This window comes from Myzus persicae, unplaced genomic scaffold, assembly GCF_001856785.1.
Source record: "Myzus persicae strain clone G006 unplaced genomic scaffold, MPER_G0061.0, whole genome shotgun sequence".
In the NCBI taxonomy this organism is placed as follows: Eukaryota; Metazoa; Arthropoda; class Insecta; order Hemiptera; family Aphididae; genus Myzus; species Myzus persicae.
Genome location: NW_019101235.1, coordinates 366,550 through 391,613, shown reverse-complemented (window position 1 = coordinate 391,613; position 25,064 = coordinate 366,550). Strand labels below are relative to the sequence as shown.

At 30.8% G+C, this 25,064-nt stretch overlaps 1 protein-coding gene across 1 annotated transcript in view; it reads left to right on the top strand.

The window, feature by feature from the left end:
• The window catches only part of LOC111028294 (transmembrane and TPR repeat-containing protein CG4341-like), a 295,701-nt gene that overhangs the window by 69,379 nt on the left and 201,258 nt on the right, over positions 1–25,064 (top strand). The window contains exon 3 of the mRNA XM_022306883.1: positions 6,104–6,809. Coding sequence (XP_022162575.1) covers positions 6,104–6,809 — 706 coding nt within the window. The remainder of the gene's footprint in view (positions 1–6,103; positions 6,810–25,064) is intronic.

Sequence of the window (25,064 nt, the reverse complement as noted above, 5' to 3'; positions counted from 1 at the left end):
CAAATATTTTTTTTTAATTAGGAGTATATTTAAGTTAATTACTCTCTGGAAATGAAACACTTAAAAAGATTTAATTTTTTAACTTTTAAATAATAAATTTAAAAAATAAAATCTAAAATACAGAGTGATTCACCAAACATGCTGGATCTTGGTTTGTATTTTAATACTTAAGAAATGTACCTACTCAGATTCTGATTTTTGGATTCTTAATTGAATTACAGTTAACTTTCAGTTATGTAGATTGTGTATACCATTTAATGAATCCTATTGCAGGGGGAGGACAAAATATAAATTTTGTAATGCATACTGTGTTTAATTTTACTCGGTACAGCTTAAAGTTTTTTTTGAAAAAAAAAACGAAATATTGATCAGTGTAAATCTTTTTGAATAGGCACCTGTTGTCTATTTAATTTTTGTTGTAAATTGGGATTGTGATCCATCTCACCAAAATTGTTCAGTGTTTAATGGTATATGTTATACTCACAGAAACGTTTGAAACAACCCCACTTTTCAAAACCATTGCGCAATATCTTTCAAACATAAAACGTATATGAATTATAAAAAATATTTTGGTTCTTTTCACTCAGCATATTTTTTACTTGTAATTCCAAGATTTTTATAGTAATTGCATTGTCAAGTTAATGTTTGAAGATGTAACAATATAAGACACACAGACAATTTTTAAAATATTTCCATTTTATCTAAATTATGTATTATGTTATTATTATTATTATTATTATTATTATTATTATTATTTATGGTAGTGACGCAACTTTTCTCATCTTAAATTTGAGCTTGAGCACTGGAGCTAACAAAACAGTTTTGTTCAGTTTTTACTTAGATATCAAAATATTTTAATATATAGTGAATAATAACTAAAAATATTTAATAACAACCCTACGTTTGACCGCCTTTTGCAACACTTTAGTCCTACGTTTTTTGAGATAACTTAAAGCATTTTTTTCAATTTGATAATTTTCCCAACTTTTTCGTACACACATTATTTGTCCATGTAGATATGTATTCAATTTATTTTTTATTTTTCTTTAATAATGTTTATTTTTAAATCGTTATAGACTTTCACCCAATTGTGTCTTTTGTTTTACACCCATGCGTTTTTTTTTAAATTTTTTAATCGTTATATTATTTGTATAGCCAAAAAATAGTCTTATGTTTTTAAATTAAATTATAAAAAAATAATTTCTTCCAGAGGAAGGTCGGGCAGTTAGTCAAATATAAGACAGCACATCATAAAGGGCAGTTTATTAGACAATTTAATGAATATATTATGGTTATATATAATATGGTACCATGAGACATTTTTGCTCATTAATTCTTACGTTTTAGTTCATGGTTAATAATTGGGTCGATCCTACTAATCGATATAAATGTGTGTAGTTCACAAATATGGACACACTAATTAGATTTGGACTTCCTGGAATTTTCTGGAACAAATTTTTGTTTAAAAAAAAATCAGAGTTAAATAAAAACCCTAATTGGAAATCCAAATCCAAATCCACAATTTTATTATTATTATTTTTTTTTTAATTGTGTTTAATTAAGTATTTTAAATATTGGACTATTTGAGTCTATTTAAGCATAATCTGTCTTTATTTTTCTAATAAAATTGATCATTAAAATGTAATTTAATAATTAAAATGCATAGATTGTACTAACGTTGTGTTATTATCGTGTTCTTTTTCTCTCGTTAATAGTTTATCGTTGCACACCTCCCGATGACGATCCTTAAATAATAATTCTATTGACTAATGGCCATTATTCTTTTAATTTTATCGGATGACATTTGAATTGAATTTAAAAATTAAAATTAATATTAGAAATACATAAAATATGAGCCTACATAATTCTTAATAATTCAGTACACCTGAAGAATTTACAGTAATAATGTTATACTGGAGTGTGTGATAACTATTTTAGTATCGCTAACATACATGTTGTTCTGCGTGAGTGTTATTGTATACAGACTACAGATGCTGTTTATGTTTTGTCGTTGTTGGTTATTTTTCATGCATATTATGATCGTATATAAGTGGATTTTAAAGACGAGTTATACGAGAATAATATCAAACACCTACTGCTGTAACGAATCAAAAAAACTAACCATTATACCGACAAAAAAAAAATGATATTATTCAAATGAATAGAATGAATTGCAATGATCATAAAATGTTAATAAAAAGGGTAATAAAAATTTCAGGATTGATGCGGAAAAACGTTATGCTTTAATGGAGATCATAATCCATTTGAAAATACCTCAGCGCCGTTTTGATATTCGGATACCCGATCTTCAGTGTAATTATTTAAATATTGTGTTTCATTTCAATTGAAGTATAAATACAAGTACAGTAGAATATCGTAAAATCGAGAGATTCAAAATGTTTAGGGTCGATAAATTGTTTACTTTCGCTGTCAGGTCGTTAACACGCGATTAGGTGCAAAACTCTATTTGCTGCAATTGGCATGATATTGTTATAATATTGTGATGTCGATCACAAAAAAAAAATTTTATATAAAAAAAATTAAATAATCGTTTTCTACGCATTGAAGACTCTAAATTATGATTTCAATAACTTACGACAACTCGTATGGGCACAAAGTCGTGAACAATAAAAACCAATTTTTATTTGCAGTTTTGAGTGTGCAGAGTGTACCATTAAGATGACATTCATTGTTATCATACTATCTATAATATTTTTAGTTACCGCTTTCGATGATAATTTATAGAATAACAACTCGTATAAGATAAATATCAAAATAATATTACATTTGCGAAAATATTGTGTACTTATTACCAATTACCAAAAAATGTAAAAGATGAAGAGAAACGTTGTACGAGTATAAAAGTGTTCCATCATCGCTAATTACTAATTATTCGAAAATTTTGGAGCTACACACATTATAATATTATATATTATATTCATTGTCGAATTTCTTTGAAGAAGATTTCTTAAATTGTGCATAAATGAGTTTAGGCCTAACCAACCACGCTCGACCGTACGCGTACTAAACAAAATATCGATAAGTAAAAATGTATATTACATAATATTGAAACCAACAATCATATTATACGAAATCAATTGCAATGGCTACACATGTGGTCAACCCATCAGACGAAGCTGAACGAAAAAAAAACCACTATCCTTCCACGGCCAACCGTTCCACCACTCAGACCAGTGATTCTCAACCGGTGTGTTGCGTATTACCGCGATTTGTGTAGTCACACAATATAAATGTTTTGGACAAGTCCAGAGTATATTTATATGACACTATTGTGGAGTTGTGACATGATGGCAAAAATCACAGATTAAAATAATAATTTTAAAGATAGTTATATTATTCTCAATTTACAAATAGGTTTATAGTTGTTACTTTTTCAAAAATCCATTAATTGTTTTAAGTGTGTCGTCATTTTTATGTATATAATTAGGGTGTCGTCCTAAAAAAAAAAAGATTGAGAAGTGCTGAATTTCAGACAACGGGAAATTCTAAATACATAGTACACTCCAAATAGGTAACATATGGTTGACTTACACTTTACAGACCATGATTGCTATACACTTGGAAAAATGCTCATGGCCAAACACATATTTTTCTACTGTCGAAGGGACATAAGAACATTAAGAACCAACCTTGAAATAGCCGAAAACCTCCAAAAAGCATTAGGTTCCGATCCAGACAACACGGAATTGATTTTTAAATTCTTAATATCATCAAAACTTTGTATAATATATTATATTTTAATAATATAAATATTACGATAATATTATATTAAAAAATAATCTTCCGGGTCGATGGGATATACAACCGGCAACAGCTTTTTGAGTTTAAAAAGCGTATTGGTAAGCGAATTAATAAGAAGTCAACATCAAAATGGATATATTTTATAAGCCAAAAAAATCAAAGAGTTTTCGAAATCGTTATTCTTGTTATAGCTATTAATTGGTGATGATATTTATAATTTGTTTTATTCTGATATGCTGCAAAGAAAAATTCTGTTAGCGCCCGTTTAAATGATGAAGCAAAATACATTTCTATGTAATAGAGTTTGATGCAGATTAAAATTAATCAGAACGAAGCAACTAACCCTCTGAAAAGGCTTAAATAAAATAAAGGCTTATACTACAGTGCATATTATATAGTATTATATTCGTATTTTCGTATTTTTTTAATAGTGTTTTATAATAATATTATACAGTTTAAGTTTATTTATTTTGTTTTATTTTTAACGAAGCTGCTTGCGGGTTATGGTAATAAGTGTGTGTGTTCAAAAGTCTTTTGAAATGATAAAATCGTATACATAATTTTTAACAATTATTATTTTCGAGTGCAAAAACACTGATGATATAGCGGCGATATAGTTGAGTAATCCGATCGTCGAATAATTTGTTCGTTAGTAATGTATTTAGTATAACACACTCGAGTTTTCTTGGATGTACAATAAAAATGAACTTTGTGCCACTTAAATAACGAACAAACAACTAACAAGTTCGCATTCACTGCTGCACGAGCACTTGTGTCTTCGCAGTGTTCGGATTGTTTGTGTCTCAAATGTTCGCATTATTATTAAATTCTCGAGACATTTTGAAGTACACCGAGAGGTGCACGGCATAATTTATACATACTCATCGCCAACATATTTTACAGATTTACGGACAAAACGATACTGATAAATGTTCTCTAACGGTTTATTTAATTGTATACATTATATTATAATACCACGACCAAGCAGTAAAGTAGTGGTGAAGGGGGGAAAAGTCGGTAGTGAAGCCCTTCTCCCTGAAATTAAAAAAAAAAAGTAATGATTTCTAAGGCACAATACGCATTATTTTTCCACATTTTGGTGGCTCAAAACCTTTCTACGGAATTATATGGGACAATATATAGGGCGGGATATGGCTTTGATGTATGTATACCGGAATAATAACAAATACGACGTTAAAGAATTTGTTGTAAAATGATTTTCCAGATAACCTCTCAAGTAGGACTCTATACATTAATTCATCTTATAATTTATAATTGATTACAATATATTTTGTATGAGTATTTACGCTGTAATATTATTCAATATTGTATGCTCTTTTAAGATTAGCTAGGTAAAAATATCTATTATTTTAATATTATAACATACATAAAATTATACCTCTGTGTCTTAAGTATAATTCCCCCTTCAAATCGTTTTCTCTGTACGCGTCTGTGACCAGTGCAGTTTAGCCGCTGTAGGCGTTATCGTTCTGATATTGTCAGTATTAATTATTCGTTCTCCGGGATTCGTTCTCTTGTATACCTAAAAAAAAAATTGGCTCAACAATATCTATAATATTATGATATACTATCATGTCCGACCCAAGAGTTCGCGGTCACGCACAGTATGTCAGTATCCCTTCGCGTTAGTTAGTCGCGAGCGTCACCATGTACGTCCTATTTCCGACACACTATCGCTAACATTTCCGGTTCGTGATTTATCTCGTGTAGCACGACGTTTTCGCTTGCCGTGTCGTGATCGTTTCGGAACGGTTTCTTTGGAAAATTCTGGCTGGTTTCCAAAAAGTCCAGAGACGGTCATTGCATGAAAATGAACGGTCGGTCGTCTGCCCGAACGACATTTTTCATCCCATAGCCTTTGTGCCGGCCATCGGTCAAACACGACGACGCGACGATCCGGTCTGCGATGTCCCAAAATCGAAATCGCGTCGTTTTGTATTTTATAATTCTCAGAACGTCCTCGACCTGATTATATTGTCACAGCTCCGAGTTTGGAAAATTATTTTTATTTATTTTATATTTGTCATACATGACGGACTTGCGCTCAAGTAAATAGGGAACATTATATTATACTATTGGATGGAAGGCAGTCCGTGTATTTTGGGAGGTAACTTAGTGCCTATGCCCAGGTAGTGTAAATATATATACTATATAGGTACCTATATTGTCAATGATAAGCGAAAAATAGAAAATATATCCGTGAGCAAATAAAAAAAATTAAATTAAATGTATTTCGTAACCATTTCTAGATAAAAATTATATTTTTGACGTGTAAGGAACACATTGTCTGATAATGCGATTTTTGTTTGTGCGTTTCCAGCCGGGCGATCGTCAACAACCCGGACGTGACGCGAGCCGCGCCGCTGACCGACATCTGGACCAATGACTTCTGGGGCACTCCGATCGGGTCGAGCAGCTCACACGGTTCGTACCGGCCTCTGTGCGTGGCCTCGTTCCGGCTGAACCACTGGACGGGTGGCCTGGACCCGAAGGGCTACCACGCGGCCAACGTTCTGCTGCACTGCGCCGTCACGTATCTGGTATACGCCGTGTACCGGACGTTGATGCCCGGCCGCCGGCCCGCTGCGGCCGCAGCCGTCTTCGCCGTCCACCCAGTGCACGCCGAGGCCGTGGCCGGTGTCGTGGGCCGCGCCGACCTACTGGCCTGCCTGTTCTACTTGGCCGCATTCCTGTGCTACACGGCGCACGTGCGGCACCGGGACAGGACTCCAGACCCGCGGCGACGCGTCGTGTGCTGTGACGCCGGCTGCCACCGCCGGACGTACCGACTGGGCTCGGCGGTGCGCACCGTTTTCGCCGCCCTGGGACTGGGCACGTGCTCCAGTGACCTGGATGGACTGCCCGGCGGCGTGACGGAGTGCTGCGCTGTCCGAGAGTGGGCCTGCTTGGCGGCCACGGTGCTCATGGCTGCCGCGTCCATGTTGGCCAAGGAAACCGGGCTGACTGTGCTGGCTGTGTGCGCAGTGTACGACGTGCTGTTCGCCAGCAAGCAGTCACCAAACAAGGTAAGATACCTGCACGTTGTTTTTGAAAACCCTAATAATTGTTATTGTGATTACATTGTGGGTTTGGTATAATATGATTATTTTTGGTAAATATTACGTACTTTTATTTATTAATACCAAATACATATTGTAATCACAATATACTATATGGGTTAAATAATATTAATGCGATTAAGCTAGTTTACATCAATATGTTATGTTCAATATGAAGTTATTAATAATATTAAATCAATTACAGATACATTTTTAACAATTATGTCTGAAAAAATAATCCTTTTAAAATAAACACATTCTTACAGTTCATAATATTATATTACAACAACCAGTTGAATGTAGAAACTTTATTTGATAAACGAGTTTTTATTATTATTTACACTATTGAAAATAGATTTTTAATACACGGTGTCATACAGTTAAAATATAAATTCCAAATATTTATTCCAAAAATAATATTTTTCCTATACTAACTGGTGTGTACCTTACGTATGAATCCCATGCCCCGTTTTCACGTTTATAATTGTCAACTCGCAAAAGACTAATTTTACGTGTTCGATTTAAAATGGAAAACAGACGTGTAAAATAGGTAGGTACCTCTCTCAATTTTTGAACTTTGGAAGTTTTTTTTAGTTAACCGATAAAGTTAATCCCATCCATTCTTATCATTTGCGACACATAGTTAGTTCAAGATTTTGTTGTTTTCCATCAAATAGTGGTCTCAAAACATTAGGCACAACATTTATAGGCACTGTTACCCCATGCCATTAGCCCATAGTACGAAATGTATTTGTACGATGCACATAACTTCTGTGGATAATAGTTTTTTTACAATTTAAAAAGTTTAAAAATAATTGGCCTTAATTGAAAAATCGATATTTTTAATTTGTATACATTTCCCACCCTAGACTCTAATCAATCACTAAACGTAAATATTCTACTATATATAAGTACCGTATACCTTAAGTATAATTAAGTCATAATCGGCTGTAGTACTCGATTAGACATTTCCTGTGGCGAGTGGAGAGTGGAATCCGAGTAAAATGTTATTTACTCTGAAAGACTAGACTACAGCTGATAATAGTGAGTAAACAACGAGGAAAATTGCAGTCCTAGGAAAAACAAAATAATTAATACCGAGTAAAATGTTTCGCTTGACGTTAACACTCAAATATGGATCAAGGGGAATGGTTCCCCGCGGGGGTCTGCGTCATGCGACTTATGGCGAACACCTGTGTTCAGATCTGGTACAGGGATTTTCAGCGGCGATTACGTAGGCGAGGACATAATATGTTACTTCAGTGAGGATATATTATAAAAAGTGCAGTAGAGGTGTCTTTTTTGAATGTATAACAAATATTTATTTGAATAACACGACCACCGGCTTATCCAACACTTACGGCTATCGTATGGATTTGCTTAAACGCAATGTTTTCACTATTTGTCTGTCTCGACCATCTATCTGTTCAAATACTGCGTCATGTGGACTAACCATTATTGTCCAATATTGCAATACTGAGAGATAATGCACTATGATTTATACAATAAATTATGGCGTGGGCATGGAGAGGGGATCTATTTTTGTAGTAACTAGAATTTATTTAAAAAATAACGCACTGAGACCGCTGCAACCCAAGGTATAAACAGAGACAACGATATTGATTACAATCAGTTTCAGAAAACATTAGAAATCGTCAAAAGACACAACAATCTAATGTATTGAGAAATTATAGCCATTCCACAAGTACATTGTTTGATTAAAAAAAAAAATAGTTATTTCATGTGCAATGGAAACATAGTGTATCTATTGAGATGGGGGATGTAAGTAACATATTTTATAATTGACTATCGAAAATAATATATTATTATTATGAATCGTATACTATATGTGTATAATGTTCAATATAATTTATAAGTGGTGTAGGTATTCATTATACCTATAATAAATTAATACTTAACAGTATTTTCATGGTATACAAAAATAGTTTACTATAGTTTATCTATAGAACGGATCGACCATTTTTTTACGCCTAAAGAAACGTCGGCTTGATAAAAACTCAAAAACGCAACTCGATCAATGTCAGTTATAATATATTATATAGTTTTGACAGTTGTGTGCATAGCTGGTGTCTCTCGCCGAAAAAGAGTTATTTTAAACTATAGTTACAATACCCCAGGGGATCGGCAGTGAACTTTTATCCAAAATCATAGTGTCGAAATTAACCAATAATGTACACCAAACCAACATTTTAGAATTTGTGAAAATTATGGGTCTAGTGTATAACAGTGGACAAACGATAGTGTTTTGCTTATTTTTAGGCCGGGGAAGGCCGACAATTTGTTATAATACTAGTATATGGAAAGAGGATTAACTCCGTTTATTAAATACCGAAGGGTATCCTAATAAGATTGATGCCGTAGTTCTATTGAATTTTAAAATTTGGACATCGTTCATATTGTATAAACTACAATTTTTAAAAATGGTTAGCCGTGGTTACCTCTTACGTAAAAAGTTTGCAGAACAGTGAAAGAATTTTTTAATTTTCTCCAATTTTCTGTGAGCTAATAGCACGATGTATATATTTTTTAAATTATTATTTACCATCACACTCAGAAAAACATTCTCTGTGCCTCTTGTTTTCAGATAAAAATAGTCTAATAAAAACTTTACCATCCTATATCCGTGTATAAATTAATGATTTAATATTTAAACGTTATTGTGTCCACTGAGTATTGTTTCGGGAAGTACACATAAAAATGATTATTATTATTATTTATTATGATTATTGCTGTTTTATGCTAATGTGTTATTTCTACTATATAACTTTTAACTCGAGTTCAATAATAATAATTAGCCAAGAAATGGACATGTACCAATAAATTCAAAATTTACGAAATTATCGTATTTATTAACTAGCTACTATTCAAAATTAGGTCAATAATAGAATCGTAACTTAATTACAATTGTATTCGAAAAAAAATTAATTCAATTTTAGAGTTTTTAAATCTAAACTTTTGATAGAGGCTTTGAAAAGTTTACCACTTAAGGACTTGAACACAGACAGAGACAACTCTAACTTTTGAAAGATATTAGAGAACTCCTGTCATGATTACAAATTCCCGAAGGAAGTTTATCAAACTAATCCAATAACTAACAATTCCGATATTTTAGGAGTTTCAGTTTCATTTCCATAATTGTGATATTTAACTAATTAAAATAGTATGAATTATGTCCTTTGATTTCAATGCCACAAATATAACGAACATGTAAAGTATTTTATTACTAATTTGTTTTGAGTTTTGAAACTAATCTGATAATTATGAAAAAGGAAAGTTTACAGACATTCAAACACCCTTTTCACAATATTGTAAAAACCGAAATGCGTACCCATGATAATATACTTTGTTGTACGACAGTTACGAAATACGAAACATTAGAAAATTAAATCTGAACTCAAATATTCAAAATATTTTTCCAGTTGTGTGGAAGTATAAAAATATAACCTACGATAATGCATTAGTAATTATTAGAATTTCCGTTTATAATGTATTGCGTGTAACATACTAACATAACGTAACAGCAATATTCGTACCTATACGATTTGGCAAGTATTTTTTTTATGACATTTTATTCCATGAATGTATAATGAATACAATATTATAAAAATGTATATGTCAATAATGTCAATAGCTTGAAAACATTCTTCAAAATTGTAGCTTAAAAGTAAACATGTTTTGGATGCTAGTTACTAGTATAATATGATTTTTCTTATGTAACTAAGCTACAGAGTAGAACTATAGTAAAACTATTTATTATATTAAGGGAAAAAAAATCATGATTATATTATATTTGAGTAGGTATGCATAAAAATGTATAATGCAGCATTCAAATCATCATTTTTTATTATCCTAAAATAGTAAAATTTAATTATATTATTTAGGAACTTAAAATAGTATTTTATAAAACCGAAAATCATACCATTTGATTGTTCAATGCGATTATAAAATCAAAAGTTTTGGGATTAATTCAAAAGTACATTATTTTATATTGAGATTTGAGTAAAAAGTTTTTATAAAATTATATTTACTGGCAATATCATCGCCATTGTTTTATAATAAAGAAAGAGCTTTTCTTAATCTAAAATCACGTCAACAAAACTTACGTCATAAAAATGTTTAGTACTACCGAATAACACTTAAATTGTATATGGGGGATTTTTTTTTATTATAATTAACAATATGGTAACTTCGTACACATTTTTATTACTTAGTTACAATCGTGGTCAATGAGAATATTAACTCAAATAATTATACTCCTACAAATACCAGAATAATATTTATTTAATAATATGCATGTTTCTGAATTAAAGTTAAGTATAGAATAACATATAGTAGCCTCGTGCCTATTTTTTTTAAAAACATTTTTTCCCCGTAATGAATCCTTTACAAAACAGTTCTGAAAAACGATTTTTAATTATTTATTTGTAAAAAGTCGTTTCTTTGTATTTTTTAGAACAATCTGCCGGTTGTAGAGAATTCCAGAGAATAATCAAGTACTTTTTAATCGAAAAAATATCATAATGAATGTTTAATTCCATTTGTATTTTTTTAAATGGAACAGAAATTGAACGGATTTGTGTCATACAGGACGTTATTGTTAGTTGTGGGTATGCAGAGTTTAAGGGTTCTGTGGAATATGTGATAACAATAGTTATGAACTATTATGGCTGTGGGTGTATTGATTTAATGTACTTTGAATACCAATTATTGTACAAAAAACGTATTGAATACAGAAAAATAAATGAAGGTCCTTCATAATAAAATTATATTTCACATAATCAAACAAATTGTTTTGCATAAAATATGTGAAAAATAAATTAAGTAGAAGTTTAAAACAATAAAAAATCAGCATTTCAAAATATTTTTAAAAAAAAATTCGAAATAAAAGTTTCAAAATTATATGCTTTGATAAAAACTTTCCTAACCTATCGTACGTCATGAAATAAACGAACCGAAAATGCGTATGCTTCTAATTCATTAATAACAAAACGTTTACTACGCATCTAGTAAATATATTATAATAATTATATTACACAGGGGCGTGCCCAGGATTTCTTTTTGGGGATGGTTTAGTTTAACCTTAAAGTTTTAAAGTTAAACTTCAATACTTAGAACAAAATAATTCAAATAAATGTAAATATATACTGTATTAATAAAAAAAATTTAATATTTCATGTAAATTTGTTTAGTCAAAAATAAAATAAAAATCAATAAATTAGTTATCTATAAAATAAAGTCCATTCTTCTTGATACTGATGCTAATGGAAAGTAACTGGCCATAAGTACTTAGGAAAACATTTTTAAATGTATATAATATCAAATGTGTAACTATAACTTTATTTATAAAATTATGATTGACGAATTATTTTTTATTATTTTTTCTACACTTAATTTTTTTTAAAACAATAATTATACATTTTATATTTTAATTTTTTTCAGTTAAAATAAATTTTCACTAACCTTTTTTTTAAATTCGTTGTTTATCTCTTCACAATTTAATGTACAATTATGTTGGCGAATTTTAGATAATAATAACTGTATGAAAATAAATTTCAAAATAATAAAACGTAAGAGTACAACAGATCACCAATCGTGGTAAACACTAACTAAATGAAAGATTATACACAAAGTAAGAGTAGGTTTATTTTACCGTTCATAACGACACAATTAAATTGAAAATACTGTATCGGTATTCGGTACTTGGTATTGTCAGTTACAGAAATGATGTGAAAGATTACAAATATTTATGATTTGCTTTCGTTGTAATAAAATTATTATTATGTCATCGATAAGACCCATATGGCAACGAGAAAACTGATTTCATTCAATTTAACGTAAAACCCAAAAACAGCGTTAAGAACCTTCCGTTGTTCCACGAATATAAAATACGCAGAAATGTACTAAAGGGAATAAAAACTAAAGATCGTCAAATATTGTATTATTTTTATTTTAATTATTATATTATTGGATTTCCCCATAATATTATGTTAATGTTATTTTTTATTTTGTAAATATCACGAAGTTGAAAAAAATAAGCCAGTCAATTTGGGGGTGGTTTGAACCCCCAAAACCACCACCTCGGCACGCCCCTGATATTACATCATTCCTAAGGCATGCAATCTATATTTTATCTCAAGAGACCAATTTCAAAAAATTCCATATCACAAAAATATTTATGAAACTTTAATTTTAAACTGCATTCAGATTTCAGACCATTCATCTACGACCCGTTAATAGATTAACAGAGTAGTTTTCGCAAGGTCGCTCTACTATAACGAGTATTTTAGTGTTTAGTAAATTTGTGTACCTACGACATTCTTTGAGTTCTTTGATTGATGTAATTTACGAAAAACTCAACAAAGCTTTTTCATTTAAGTCGTTAAAGAATCTGGTCTCTGTGAGCTGCTCTTACAATGGTCAAAATTTGATCTTGGAAACAGATACCAAATAGTCAGTTTTCGGACCTAAATCGCATGCGTATTTAGCGTAATTCGGTGTACGGCAGACTAGCCACTTATCTTCACTTCCATTATAGCTTTTTGTCAATATAATAATCTCTGCCGTGTTTTGCATCACAGTCGCCTACCCGGTTTTTCTGACGATATTGAAGCACACAGCTCTGCATGCGAGAAAATACTTCAGACGATTTCCAGACGCTTAAAAATTAACTTCCATGATTTTGTAACATTATGTTCATCACCATAAACATTTCCAAATAGAAGGCTATGACTTAGCCTTATTACTAGGACCCGATCTCCTATAGTACTATTTTCTCAAAATATTTAGATCTCTGAACTTCAACTTAATAATTACGTTAACGATCCTGGTTATAAGCTCAGCAGTTCTTGGATCCCAACCTTTGTATCGATAATATGATATGCTACGAAGCATTAAAAGTTTTTGGGTTTGCTATGAGATTGGTTTAGGATTTTATTTTAAATTTTCGGTTAATATAATATTATTCTGATCTCTTGTTCAAACTAGAATACGGTTCAATAATTTGGGATCCGCATGCTGCTTGTGGTTCTCATCAACTTTAGAGAGTACAGTGGAAGTTTTTAAACTTTGCAAGTTTCATACTGAACATTCCTTCATGGTTATACTTCTGTCACAATCAACTGGATTTAGCTTAGTTAGCAGACCGTAGGCGTACTCGTATATGTTAGGTATGAAATTCTTTAGTGGGTTACTATCAAATACTATTGATGTTTGTGTTTTCCTATCCTTAATTAACTTAAAAGTTCCAAAATATTCTTCTCGTTCTCTTGTAACCATTTATATTCCTCAATTGAGTACTAATTATTATTAAAAATGAGCCAGTGAAGCTATAAATGTCTATCGTCAGTGTAGATCTCACAACCATTCAAATTCAAATACAAATTCAGTATATTTGTTTAACTATCACGCTATAAATTCATTCTTATACACTTTTATATTACAATTAACTACCTATAGTTATCGCCAAATGTATTATTATGTATATTATTCTATGACCAAAATTGTGTACCTTTTTGTGTTATATAGATCAATCGTAAACTCTAAATAGGTAAATTATAAATAGCTGTAAGAAGATCATTTCCGAATCAATTTGAATGTTGGAATGAAAAGAGGACGATATTGTGAAATTAGAATTTACCATAAAGTATAATGTAACAATCGGATAGTAAATAATAATATGTAATATTATGCAGATGAATGGTCAGGCCGGAGGTGTCCTAAGCCCGACGGCACCGTGAGAATAAAAAAATGTTTGGTTTGAGATTGAAAAAGTTGGTCGTCAAATGGTCTAAGATTTTCTTTTTCATTATTTTTTGTTTTTACAGAAACCAAAGTCGCGTAAACAAACTGATTTTTCGAAAAAAACTGCACTTGGTCCGAAACTTTTATTTTTAGAACTTTGAGACCCGTAAGCTATTTGTATACACATGTGCACACGCGTATATACTCTTTATCCAATATATATATATTATATATAAATCGTGATTTTCTTTTTTCGTTTTGTTTTTCACTCGCGAGTGCCGGCAGCCTACGGGAAAAACTTTATTACCATTTCGTCGCATTAAATTGCGTTAAAGTTTCGAGTGGGAACAGCCAGCGAGAATAATGGGGTAAAAGATATTATATAATAATATATTATTATTTATATATATATAAATCGCTAGGCGGAACGGGAAATCGCTGCGAGCACATATAATACTGCTATGATAATATTACCACGTTAGGTTGTGAAAAAATAGAAAAACGTTTTCCTCCCGTCGGGTTATTTCCGCTCATGTGCTACACGGTCTTCCGTCGACTTTCGTACATGATATAGGGACGCGGACGATTAACCTTATAAAAAATAAGAACCCTAACGGCATGGCGTCGTCATGCAGTCGACATTCGTATATAGGGGAGAAACGGTAAACGAATTTATGACAAGTAAATGATATATTTTTGGTTCCTACGATCGTCGTGGTTTATGGACATTGTCATGACACGCTGTATAGTTTGCAAGAACACTGCGGTTGGCCTCGCGTCAGTTTGCACTTAGCCAACATTTGGGCAAGTCAAGCGTCTTTTTTTTAAATTATCGTTAAAGTTACGGCAAGAACTTTAATATAAAACTAATAATTTGGAATATACGCTTATTTCTAAAATTCCTCAAATGTCTAACTCGGGTAGAAGTTGATTGGTGAAAACAATTATTTATGTTGGAATCAAAGTTAGCCTTTTTATACTGTAAATTATAAATTTAAAAACCTGCCAATTAAAATCATTTAAAGTTTTACATTAAACTGATAATTACCTATCAAACCAAAATTGTCGGCGATGATTGGTTAATTGAATTGATACGATGGCAGTGGTTAATAATATTTTATTTGACGGCATTTTACCACTTCCATAGCGCACCTACAAGACAACAGCATCTTAAAACCACCACTGCAGTGTGTGGTGTGGACCTCACACTTTTATAATTCTTAAAATTGTATTATAAGATTTATAATACGATGAGAGTTGTATTTTTTATAGTAAAATATTATCAAGATTTCCAAGAAGAAAAATTCGTTACTTATCGTTACACGTAGTAGTTACTTACCGCTCTTATTAAGGTCCGACTCTGATACTGGTCGATACGTTTCGCTTGTTAAATGCACATGTAACTCATTGAAAGCTCGATTTCGAACCGATACGCAACGATACTTTCCTATTTTTTCCTTGAAAATCTTGTATCCATTCATTATTATCCAGTCGACAGTCGTCGGTTTTACTAAACATTGTTGTTTTTTCAGTCGTGATTACAAAAGTAACGGATTACTTTTTGTTTTGAACACGTTCGAATAGATAGGCTATTGCATGCATTAAATTCAACTAGTCGAGTAAGAAAGTTATTAAAGTTATAATAAGCTAAAACCAAAATGTGAAGATAGAAAGTTCCTTAAAAGTAAATTTTCTACTCATCATTAACTTTCCAGTTAGTTGCAGTCCAGATTTGAGTTATTTTAAATTCTTATATAAGTAACAAAAAATACGAATATTATATCTAAATCATTAGTTAAGATGAAATGAGGTCGTCTTAATAATATTTATGTTTTACATTTTTACTTAAATTGCAATGTATAATAATATTAAAGCAATTTAAGTCAACTTTACACCATTCTCTTGTATAGAAAAAATGTCTATAATATTAAAAAAAAATTTAAAGTCAAATTACATTATAATGAAGTTCTGTTATTTTTTATGATTTAAATTATAAAATATTGGTATCTACATAGATGTCTGCAATCGTTTGTCTGTGGTGTTTTATTTCCACATCAAATAAAAATGTAATTAATATTATTTTTGTATAACCTTGCAAATCTCTCTGATCGTACTTTACTCTTTGCAATTAATGAGAATTTATTGTATTTATATATGGGACAATTACGGTCCGCATCGCCGGTGCCCACTATTCAAATTTTCGAAAGGTAAATTTTGAGGATTATTGTGTAAATTTTAAAATATTCAATGCAAAAACACAATGTATTAAGAGTATGTTTAATTTTTTTACATACCTTCTTATAATTATTGATATGGAATAAACAAATAATTTCACTCCAACACGATTTCTTAAAACGAATGTGTAAAATGAAAAAAAAAATGATTAAATGGTGAGTTGACGGTTTAATTCATTCAGAACCTATAAAATAATTTTCTAATTCCATTTTTATACTTCAAAAAAATGTAGTACCTTATTATATTAGCTGGTGAGTGGTGACTGGTGAACATGTCGACAAATTCGTCAAACGCATCTACCACGTTATATATAGACTGCAATCGACCAGAAAAATATTATTTTTCACGCATTCTGCCACGGATTAGATGTTTAATATGTGTTTGAGTCTCGTCACATAATATAAGCCTCTCTTCAACGATGACGTTCAAGAGCATGTGGGTATTATCATCGTGAAATAGGAAAAAATAAAACACGCACTGACGTGTTACCCGACGTATATAATATAGTCTATTATATCAGTATTAACCTGTTCCCATCAGCGCTTTTGTCGATGGTGTTTTTTTTAATCTTCAAATAAATTGAAAATATCGATGATATAGCTATACTTTTTGGTATCTGTCGAGAGGGAATAACTCGATAGGTAAGCTTATTTTCCCGAAATTGTTCGGAGCCGAGCTTGTTAATATATTTTTATTCTTACACATTTTTTTTTTTGACATAATATCAACAACAGAATTGTTAGTGGATAAAATTCTACAATTATTAATTACATACATGTAAGTAAACAGTATGATTCACTAAGGTATGTTCACCCAACAATGAGCTTATTCAAATTCTGATTTTTGGAAAAATCTTTAATTACACTAAGTGACCAGATTTTCCAACATTTCCATTTATTTCTACATCATGAATATTCAAACTGATGGTTTTTGAGTTATTAAACTTTATGAACTATAAAACATGTAGACAATTTAAGTTCATATGATGATATAGGATTGTAAGATTAAAATTAAAGTACCTAATAATTTAATATTAACCTTTCAGCATTAAACAATTTAAGCACGGGGTTGGAATTTCCTTGGTCGTGAGGTGTCCGAATTATGTGAATTTTGTGTGATTCGATTATGGCCATATTATACAAAGGGAGTTGATTATATCTTCTTATAATCCGTATATTTTTGGAGGATTTGGCCCCTGCGGCAGGGTCGATTGTTTGATCGCCCTAAGTTCGTTATATTTTGCAAGCATAAAACCAGATACTAAAATAATATTGTTTTAAATGGCCCCCCGAGAACGAAACCACCACGGATGGTATGAATATGATTATCATTAATATTATAATATACGCATTGGGAGTAGAGTTTTTGTCGTCCAGGAGGTTGTTAAGTCTTACACGCCCTTTTCTAGTCCGAGTAGAATCTACAGTTCGGTGCCCTATTTTTTTTTCGACCCAAAACATGCATAGGTGTACCCCTTATACCGCGGCGCATGCAAGAGGTTTTGCGAGTGCAAAAATGTCAAATTACGACACGTTCGGGAATAACGCGAAAAACCATTTTACACGATTGTCTTTCATCGGTCGTCGCGGAAGCTGTACAGTGTTCCTTTGCCACCGGTATAAACAACACCCTCGTCCGCAGTCAGTCATCGTACGCATGTGTGTGTGTATTATGTATGCACATAGGATGATTTTTTTTGTCTATCGTGAGACTCAGGCTAAACCCATATAATAAAAAACGCCATGGCACACTACTCGATATTTTTTCTCTGCAAGACAAATCTATGAATCATAAATAATATGTTTATGTTAATAAGTAACAATACGAAGTCCAAACGAAGCCCTTAAGAAAAATTGGTCAGAAACAAAACATATTGTATCGATTCCAAAAATATATTTATGTTAAATTATGATAAGGAACTTAAAATTGTCTTAGACAATTTTAAATCGTGAGTTTGATCTTTGAAAACATAATATAAACAATTATTAAAACTGTCTCGTATTAATTGAGATATTGCTTCCCGGTTCACCACGATAAAAGAATCACACTGCAGGACACAGTGTGTTCTATACGTTTGAGATTTATTCGGTCGTACGACGATGGATACAAACCACCCATCTTTACTCAGTAGCTTCTTTTAAATATATTTTTTAAATTAATTTATATACCGTGTGCAGTTCCAGAGTTGGCACTGCTGGCTGGCAGGTGTATGATAATGTTTGATATATTTATAAATTATAATAACAAACGATATCGGTCTGAATTTTACTTTCTTCTTCCGAAAAGAGAAAATGAGTTGGTTGACGATGAGAAGACATAAAGTTCTTCTATCGGCCGTCCACTATAAAACGGCCAGTCGATTTTTTTGATTTTGACACATTTTTATTTCGTCTTTAGTGATAATAATAATTTTGTATAGCCCCTAGACGTACATTTCGCGGCATAATATGTGACGCGATTCGATCAACATAAATCAATGTGTACAAAGGGGGTCACGGAAATATAGATAAAAACAGATAAACTTAACTCAGGAAATTGTAGGCGTGAAACCATTGTATTAATATTTTCTAATAATAAGTGTCATTTCAATTTTTCAACAATAACATCTTGAACACAATAATTGTACGTCCATTTTGTTTGTAGCACGATGAAAGTCAGTCCAAATAGTTTGAGCTAACGCGTTCGTGCAAGACTTGCATCGTGTCAATCGATGCAGTTTCTGCACTTCTTGCATTTAAACTCAAACTCACAGTGAAAGACACTATCCACCGTGTTTCATGCGGGTAACTAAATGGCATAGACTCGAATGAGCTCTTTCAAACCCCTCAATTTCAGCCTGCGTTGAGAAAAATCAACTATTTTTTCTCTATTATTCTCGTGACCCACCCTGTATAATATAATAATATACACGTACATTGTTTCTATATATTCAGTGACGAGAGGGTATATAGGTTATCATATGCGTATGTGCTTGGACCAAGTCACGCGTGCATTCAAAATGTATTCTGCTACCAATAACTTTTGTTCAACGGTTTTATTTATTTTATTATTTCCTTGTAGAGAATAAAAAAAACGTTTGGTTACTTACTCGTTATAATGTAATTTTTTTTAATCTCCTAAAATCACCAAAGTAAATTAAAACGTTTCTACTTTTTTCCCGTTTTTATCGTTATAAAAAAATTGGTACATGTGGAACATAATACAAATCAAAATGATTTAAATATAACAATATTCGTGTTATTATTTTTTGTCATATTAAAAATGAGTTATCGTGTGTCGGATATTACCAAAGATAAGACTAGGTTAAAATACCTATTGCTGATAAATTTAATTCGAAAAAAAAAATCCTTAAAATATTTTATGTCATCTGTGTATCAACTCGAGGTCTCAAGTTTTCGGAACTTTTTAACAACTAAACTATTGAGTAGACTTAACTGCCTAATTTTTTTATTACACTACATTAATTAAACATACCATACCAACTGCAAGTCGGTATGTAAATTATTTGATGATTTAATGTTATAAAATGGTTTTTTATTTTAGTTTTTATTTTTAGCGTGATTTTACCTTCAAAAAGACGGGAATTATTCTTTCTTATTTGACACGTAAATTTAAATTTATGTTGCCTTAATACATTTACTTTTCATTATTTCAATAAATTAAATCGAATGCATTTGTGTCAAATATGTGAGACTATAATAATTATGGTTCATTAAAATATGTAGTTTTCTTTTTGATCTAAATAATACATTTTTTATTATTATCAATCTAGTAGGTAGTTAACTTTTTATACTTTTGAGAGATTCAGAAATATGATATTGTGCTATAATATTTATTAATACACTACCCACTATAATAATATAATGGTAACTATATTACACCACAAACCAAAATCCAGGCCAAAAATCTGAAATGACTGAAATTGCAGCAGTATGGACTACAAAGAACTACCCTATTCCCCAGGTGTCTTCTAATTGTTAATGTTGGAGGTATTGCTTGGGTGGAGGTAAGACATACAGGGTGTGACAGAAGGAACTGACTAATTCAACAACTTTTGATATAATCAATATTTGGATTTTTTTATATAAATATAATTTATAGTCACTTGTGCTACCTACATGTACAATATAAAAACAATTTTTTTATTTTTTATACTGCATATAACAAATTTAAAATTAAAATTTTTTTGTTTAGTTCAAAATACCCAATTTGTGAGTGATTATAAGAACAATTTTGATGGTAAAAACATTTATCTAAGTCGAGTAATTTGTTTTTTAGAATTTTTTTAAACATCAATACTTTTTGGTTAAATTCATTTAGCACGTAATAACTTTTTTCAAAATATAATTTTAGGAAATTTGCTGACATGAGTATATTTTTTAAATTATTTACTACTCATATAATGTTAAAAAATGTTTGTCTTACGTTAAAGTAGCATCATTTTTTTTTTTTTTTGATCAGGTCTATTTATTACACCTTGTATATAGACATTCAAGATCTGGTAAACATCAACAACAACCTGTTCATGTTAATTTATTATTGTCTTTTAATAATTCATCATTAAGTTCGACCAAAGTCCTGAGCAAACATTGAACACACGCAATCCGCATTTTGGGACGAAAGTTGATACGGTCGTAGAGGTGTGTATATTACAAAACACAAATTAGACCGAAAACAATTTGTGTAAATAAGTCAATTGTCTTTACTTAGTTCCCTAATTTTGTGGTTGAAAGTAAAACATAAAACATAAATGTTCTTTTTATATTTAATTTTTATTGACATTAGTATAATTTTAAGAAGCTTATATAATATGATAATTTATAATGTTTACAAAACTTTCTTCAGATTTTTTAATGAAATTAAAAATTGATTTTTTTTCCAAAAATTAAATAAATTTTAAGTATACAAGTGTGCATTTCTTAACTTGAAATGAGAAATTGGGTAAGTATAGATTATCAAAATACATAATATATGAAACCTTTTACCCAAATTAGATTGGTATATGGACAAAAGAGAGAGAGACAGAGAGAGCGGACACATACCGTCCTATGTCCTGCCATCACTGAATATTTATGATTATTATTATCGTTATCAACAGGCCAAAGTTGTATTATCATTAATATGAAAGCGGTTGCGGGTCGTTTTTGCATAATACCGGGGACATGGACCCGCTGCCCGTTCACTACTTACCGACACTCCCCGGCCAATCTATCCAAACAGGAATCTGTACCCAAATACTGATGCGATGACCCCTTTATCTTTTATTAACACGCCTCACAAACGCCTCCCCTCACCAAAGGGTATTTGCCCCGAATTTGCATGGCATTAAAAAATGTATAAAATGGAAAATATGAAGAGAAAAAACTAACAGGAACCATCGGATGAGTAGTAGTAAGTAACCCCCTCCCCCGAGGGTAATATTGACCTTAATGGAAAACTAAGATGGGCTGGCTCCGGCTGAGACTATACACAATGAATAAATTATGTGAAGCAATTCGTGTGGTAGTTTTGTTCACCAATCACCACCGCTGCTATACCATTTTCCCAGCGCCGAAATCTTCATAGCCACAGTTACCATCCAATTTTTAAATTTTTCATTACCTTCCGAGATAATCATATTGCGGACCATTTCCTTCCCGGTCACCTTGCCTACCGTTCAAATTTTCGAAAGTAAATGTTTGGTAAAAATTGTAGTACAAATAGTCGTGTAGAGTGAAGGATAATATAGTGAAGCTACATAACAAGTTGTCAACGCCACCAGAGTACTAGTAGGTATTGTTGATTATTACAATAAATTGTATTTTGAGTGTTAAAACCTAATAAGAAGTCGAGATTAAATTATATAAATCAAAATTATTAAAGTGCTATAATACACCTATACTAATGCGATGTATTATTGATTATTTATAGAAGTTCATGATAACAAAAAAAAAGTAAATTTAAAAAGTAATCTTAAATTTAATATCCAAGATGTTTTCACTACAATTCTCCTCTATTCTGTGTTATAACCAAATACTACCACTCTACTATTATTACACAAACATTCATGCCAATCGTTTGTCTTTTACTGTAGTGATAGTGATGATGTATTCATAAAACACTTAATGTGATTATGCGCAGTTCAGCTCTCGTTTCTAGACATGAACTATATTATTATTATACTATTTGGTACGAAAATGGAAATGGAAAATGTTTCCAATTTCCGTGCAACTGACTTAAAGGTTATCTACAAAAGGGGCAGTAAATTATCAAACGCAAAACCCATCTTATCACGATAGAATGTGTACACTATTTCGTGTACCGATTTCTTTGATCCGTTTTTCTTCTGCTCAATTTACCGATAACGCTACGACATGATGTGCAGCTCTTTTATCGCATAGGGGCCACGTGTTCAAATAAATGTCACAGCAGCGTTTAATATTAGACCACTACCTAATAATTCATTTTTTTTTTTATTACATATTATATTAAATATACAACTACAGTTTTTTAACATCAATAATGTATTGCGTTTGTTAGTTAATATTATAGAAATATCGATTTTGATTATGAATTTTCTGATTAAAATATAAATTATGTATTATATTATTAGATAACACGATAACTAAGTACTTTATAAAATAGAATAAATTCCTAATTAGCCATATATAATAGACAAATTCGTTCTATAACGAAATCGGAACAAAACGTGTTCTTAATAATAATTCCAGTGGATTGCGTAATACCAATAGTTAGATGATACGATTTATTTTTTCATATAGCTATTTAAACTCTAACGTTTATAATATACTCGTTGTTGGAAAGATTTCGTTGAAGACTATGACCCAACGACTATTACACAAATGCATGGCGTACCATTATTTGCATTTTCATGTCTCATAGGATAAATTATCAGAGTAATAAACAATAAAAACTATAATGATCAAAATCATACAATATTTTAAGGAGTACACGGACTTTTATTCAAACAAAACTGATGAGGTATAAAACGAAAATGTACTGTGTAGTGTGTATACAACAGAAGCTAAAAGTTATTAATTTAACATTTCCTGCCTTGAACTAAAATATTCGTTGAGAAATCAAAACGGGTATGTATATAGCTATACGATCTTAGTTTGACAACCACGTAACCCTGAAAAAATTAAATCAAGTTTCGGACACAAAACCAGAAGTCCGAAAAATCAAACCAGTTTTCGAACAAGAAACTGAAAAAAAATTGAAACAGTTTTCGCACCAAAATAAATCTTAAAATATTATAAAATTATTATTCAACTGTCGTTTTAATTGCCTATTCGAATCTGTCACAGTACACCGTTAATAATTAATGATAATATTATCTATTTGCATATTCTATACTCACATTTTAAATTCTTGCTTATCTTAGTTCACTTCACATTTGCTACTTTTATTAATATAAAAATAGAACAATAATTTTTGTTGATGAAAGCTGGTCCAATAATTATTGTGGACAGTTATATTATTATTTGATTGAACATAGTAATAAAATATGATACGATTATTTAAATGTATTTGTTTTATTTTTACTTGTATCTAATTTTATTGTTTTACTTTTTTTCCGATTTCTACGTTATCAGATATACCGTATAATATGATTGCATTAAAGGTTTAAAAATACCCTATTATTGGATATTTGAAGCAAATAGTAATTTATGTTCCAGTCGTACCTACGAGTAATACCAGAAACTTTTTAATTTCCTGCAAAGCTGTTTTTATCTAAATTGATTTTGTTGTATTTTAGAACATGAAAAATATTATAATATTAATATGATAGCATATAGTTTTCCGGAAACTAAATTTTTGTTCGGTTGTTCAATATTTTTTTTGTATTCCTGAAAATGTAATAAAATTGATTTCATTTTTGATTACAACATTATCCTATAAGTAATAGATACAATTGACTACGTATTATAATATATTCTAACGATTCAATTGGTTTTACAATTTTGATAATATATTAATAATAATAATGCACTGTTTTAATAGTTATGTCGAGGTGATCCTGTTGTCTAATAATTATTCTTTGCAATTTGCACTTTTTTTTAGCTCATTTTTTCTCAATCTTTTTGTTACATTAAACATAAGTAAATATCTAGTATTACATGGTTACAATCTTGAAATCAAGTAATTTTAAATTGTATGCTTCGTAGTATTTCGGTTCATTGTTTAATTTTCAGTTTCGACATAGTAATTTAAAAACGTCAAATA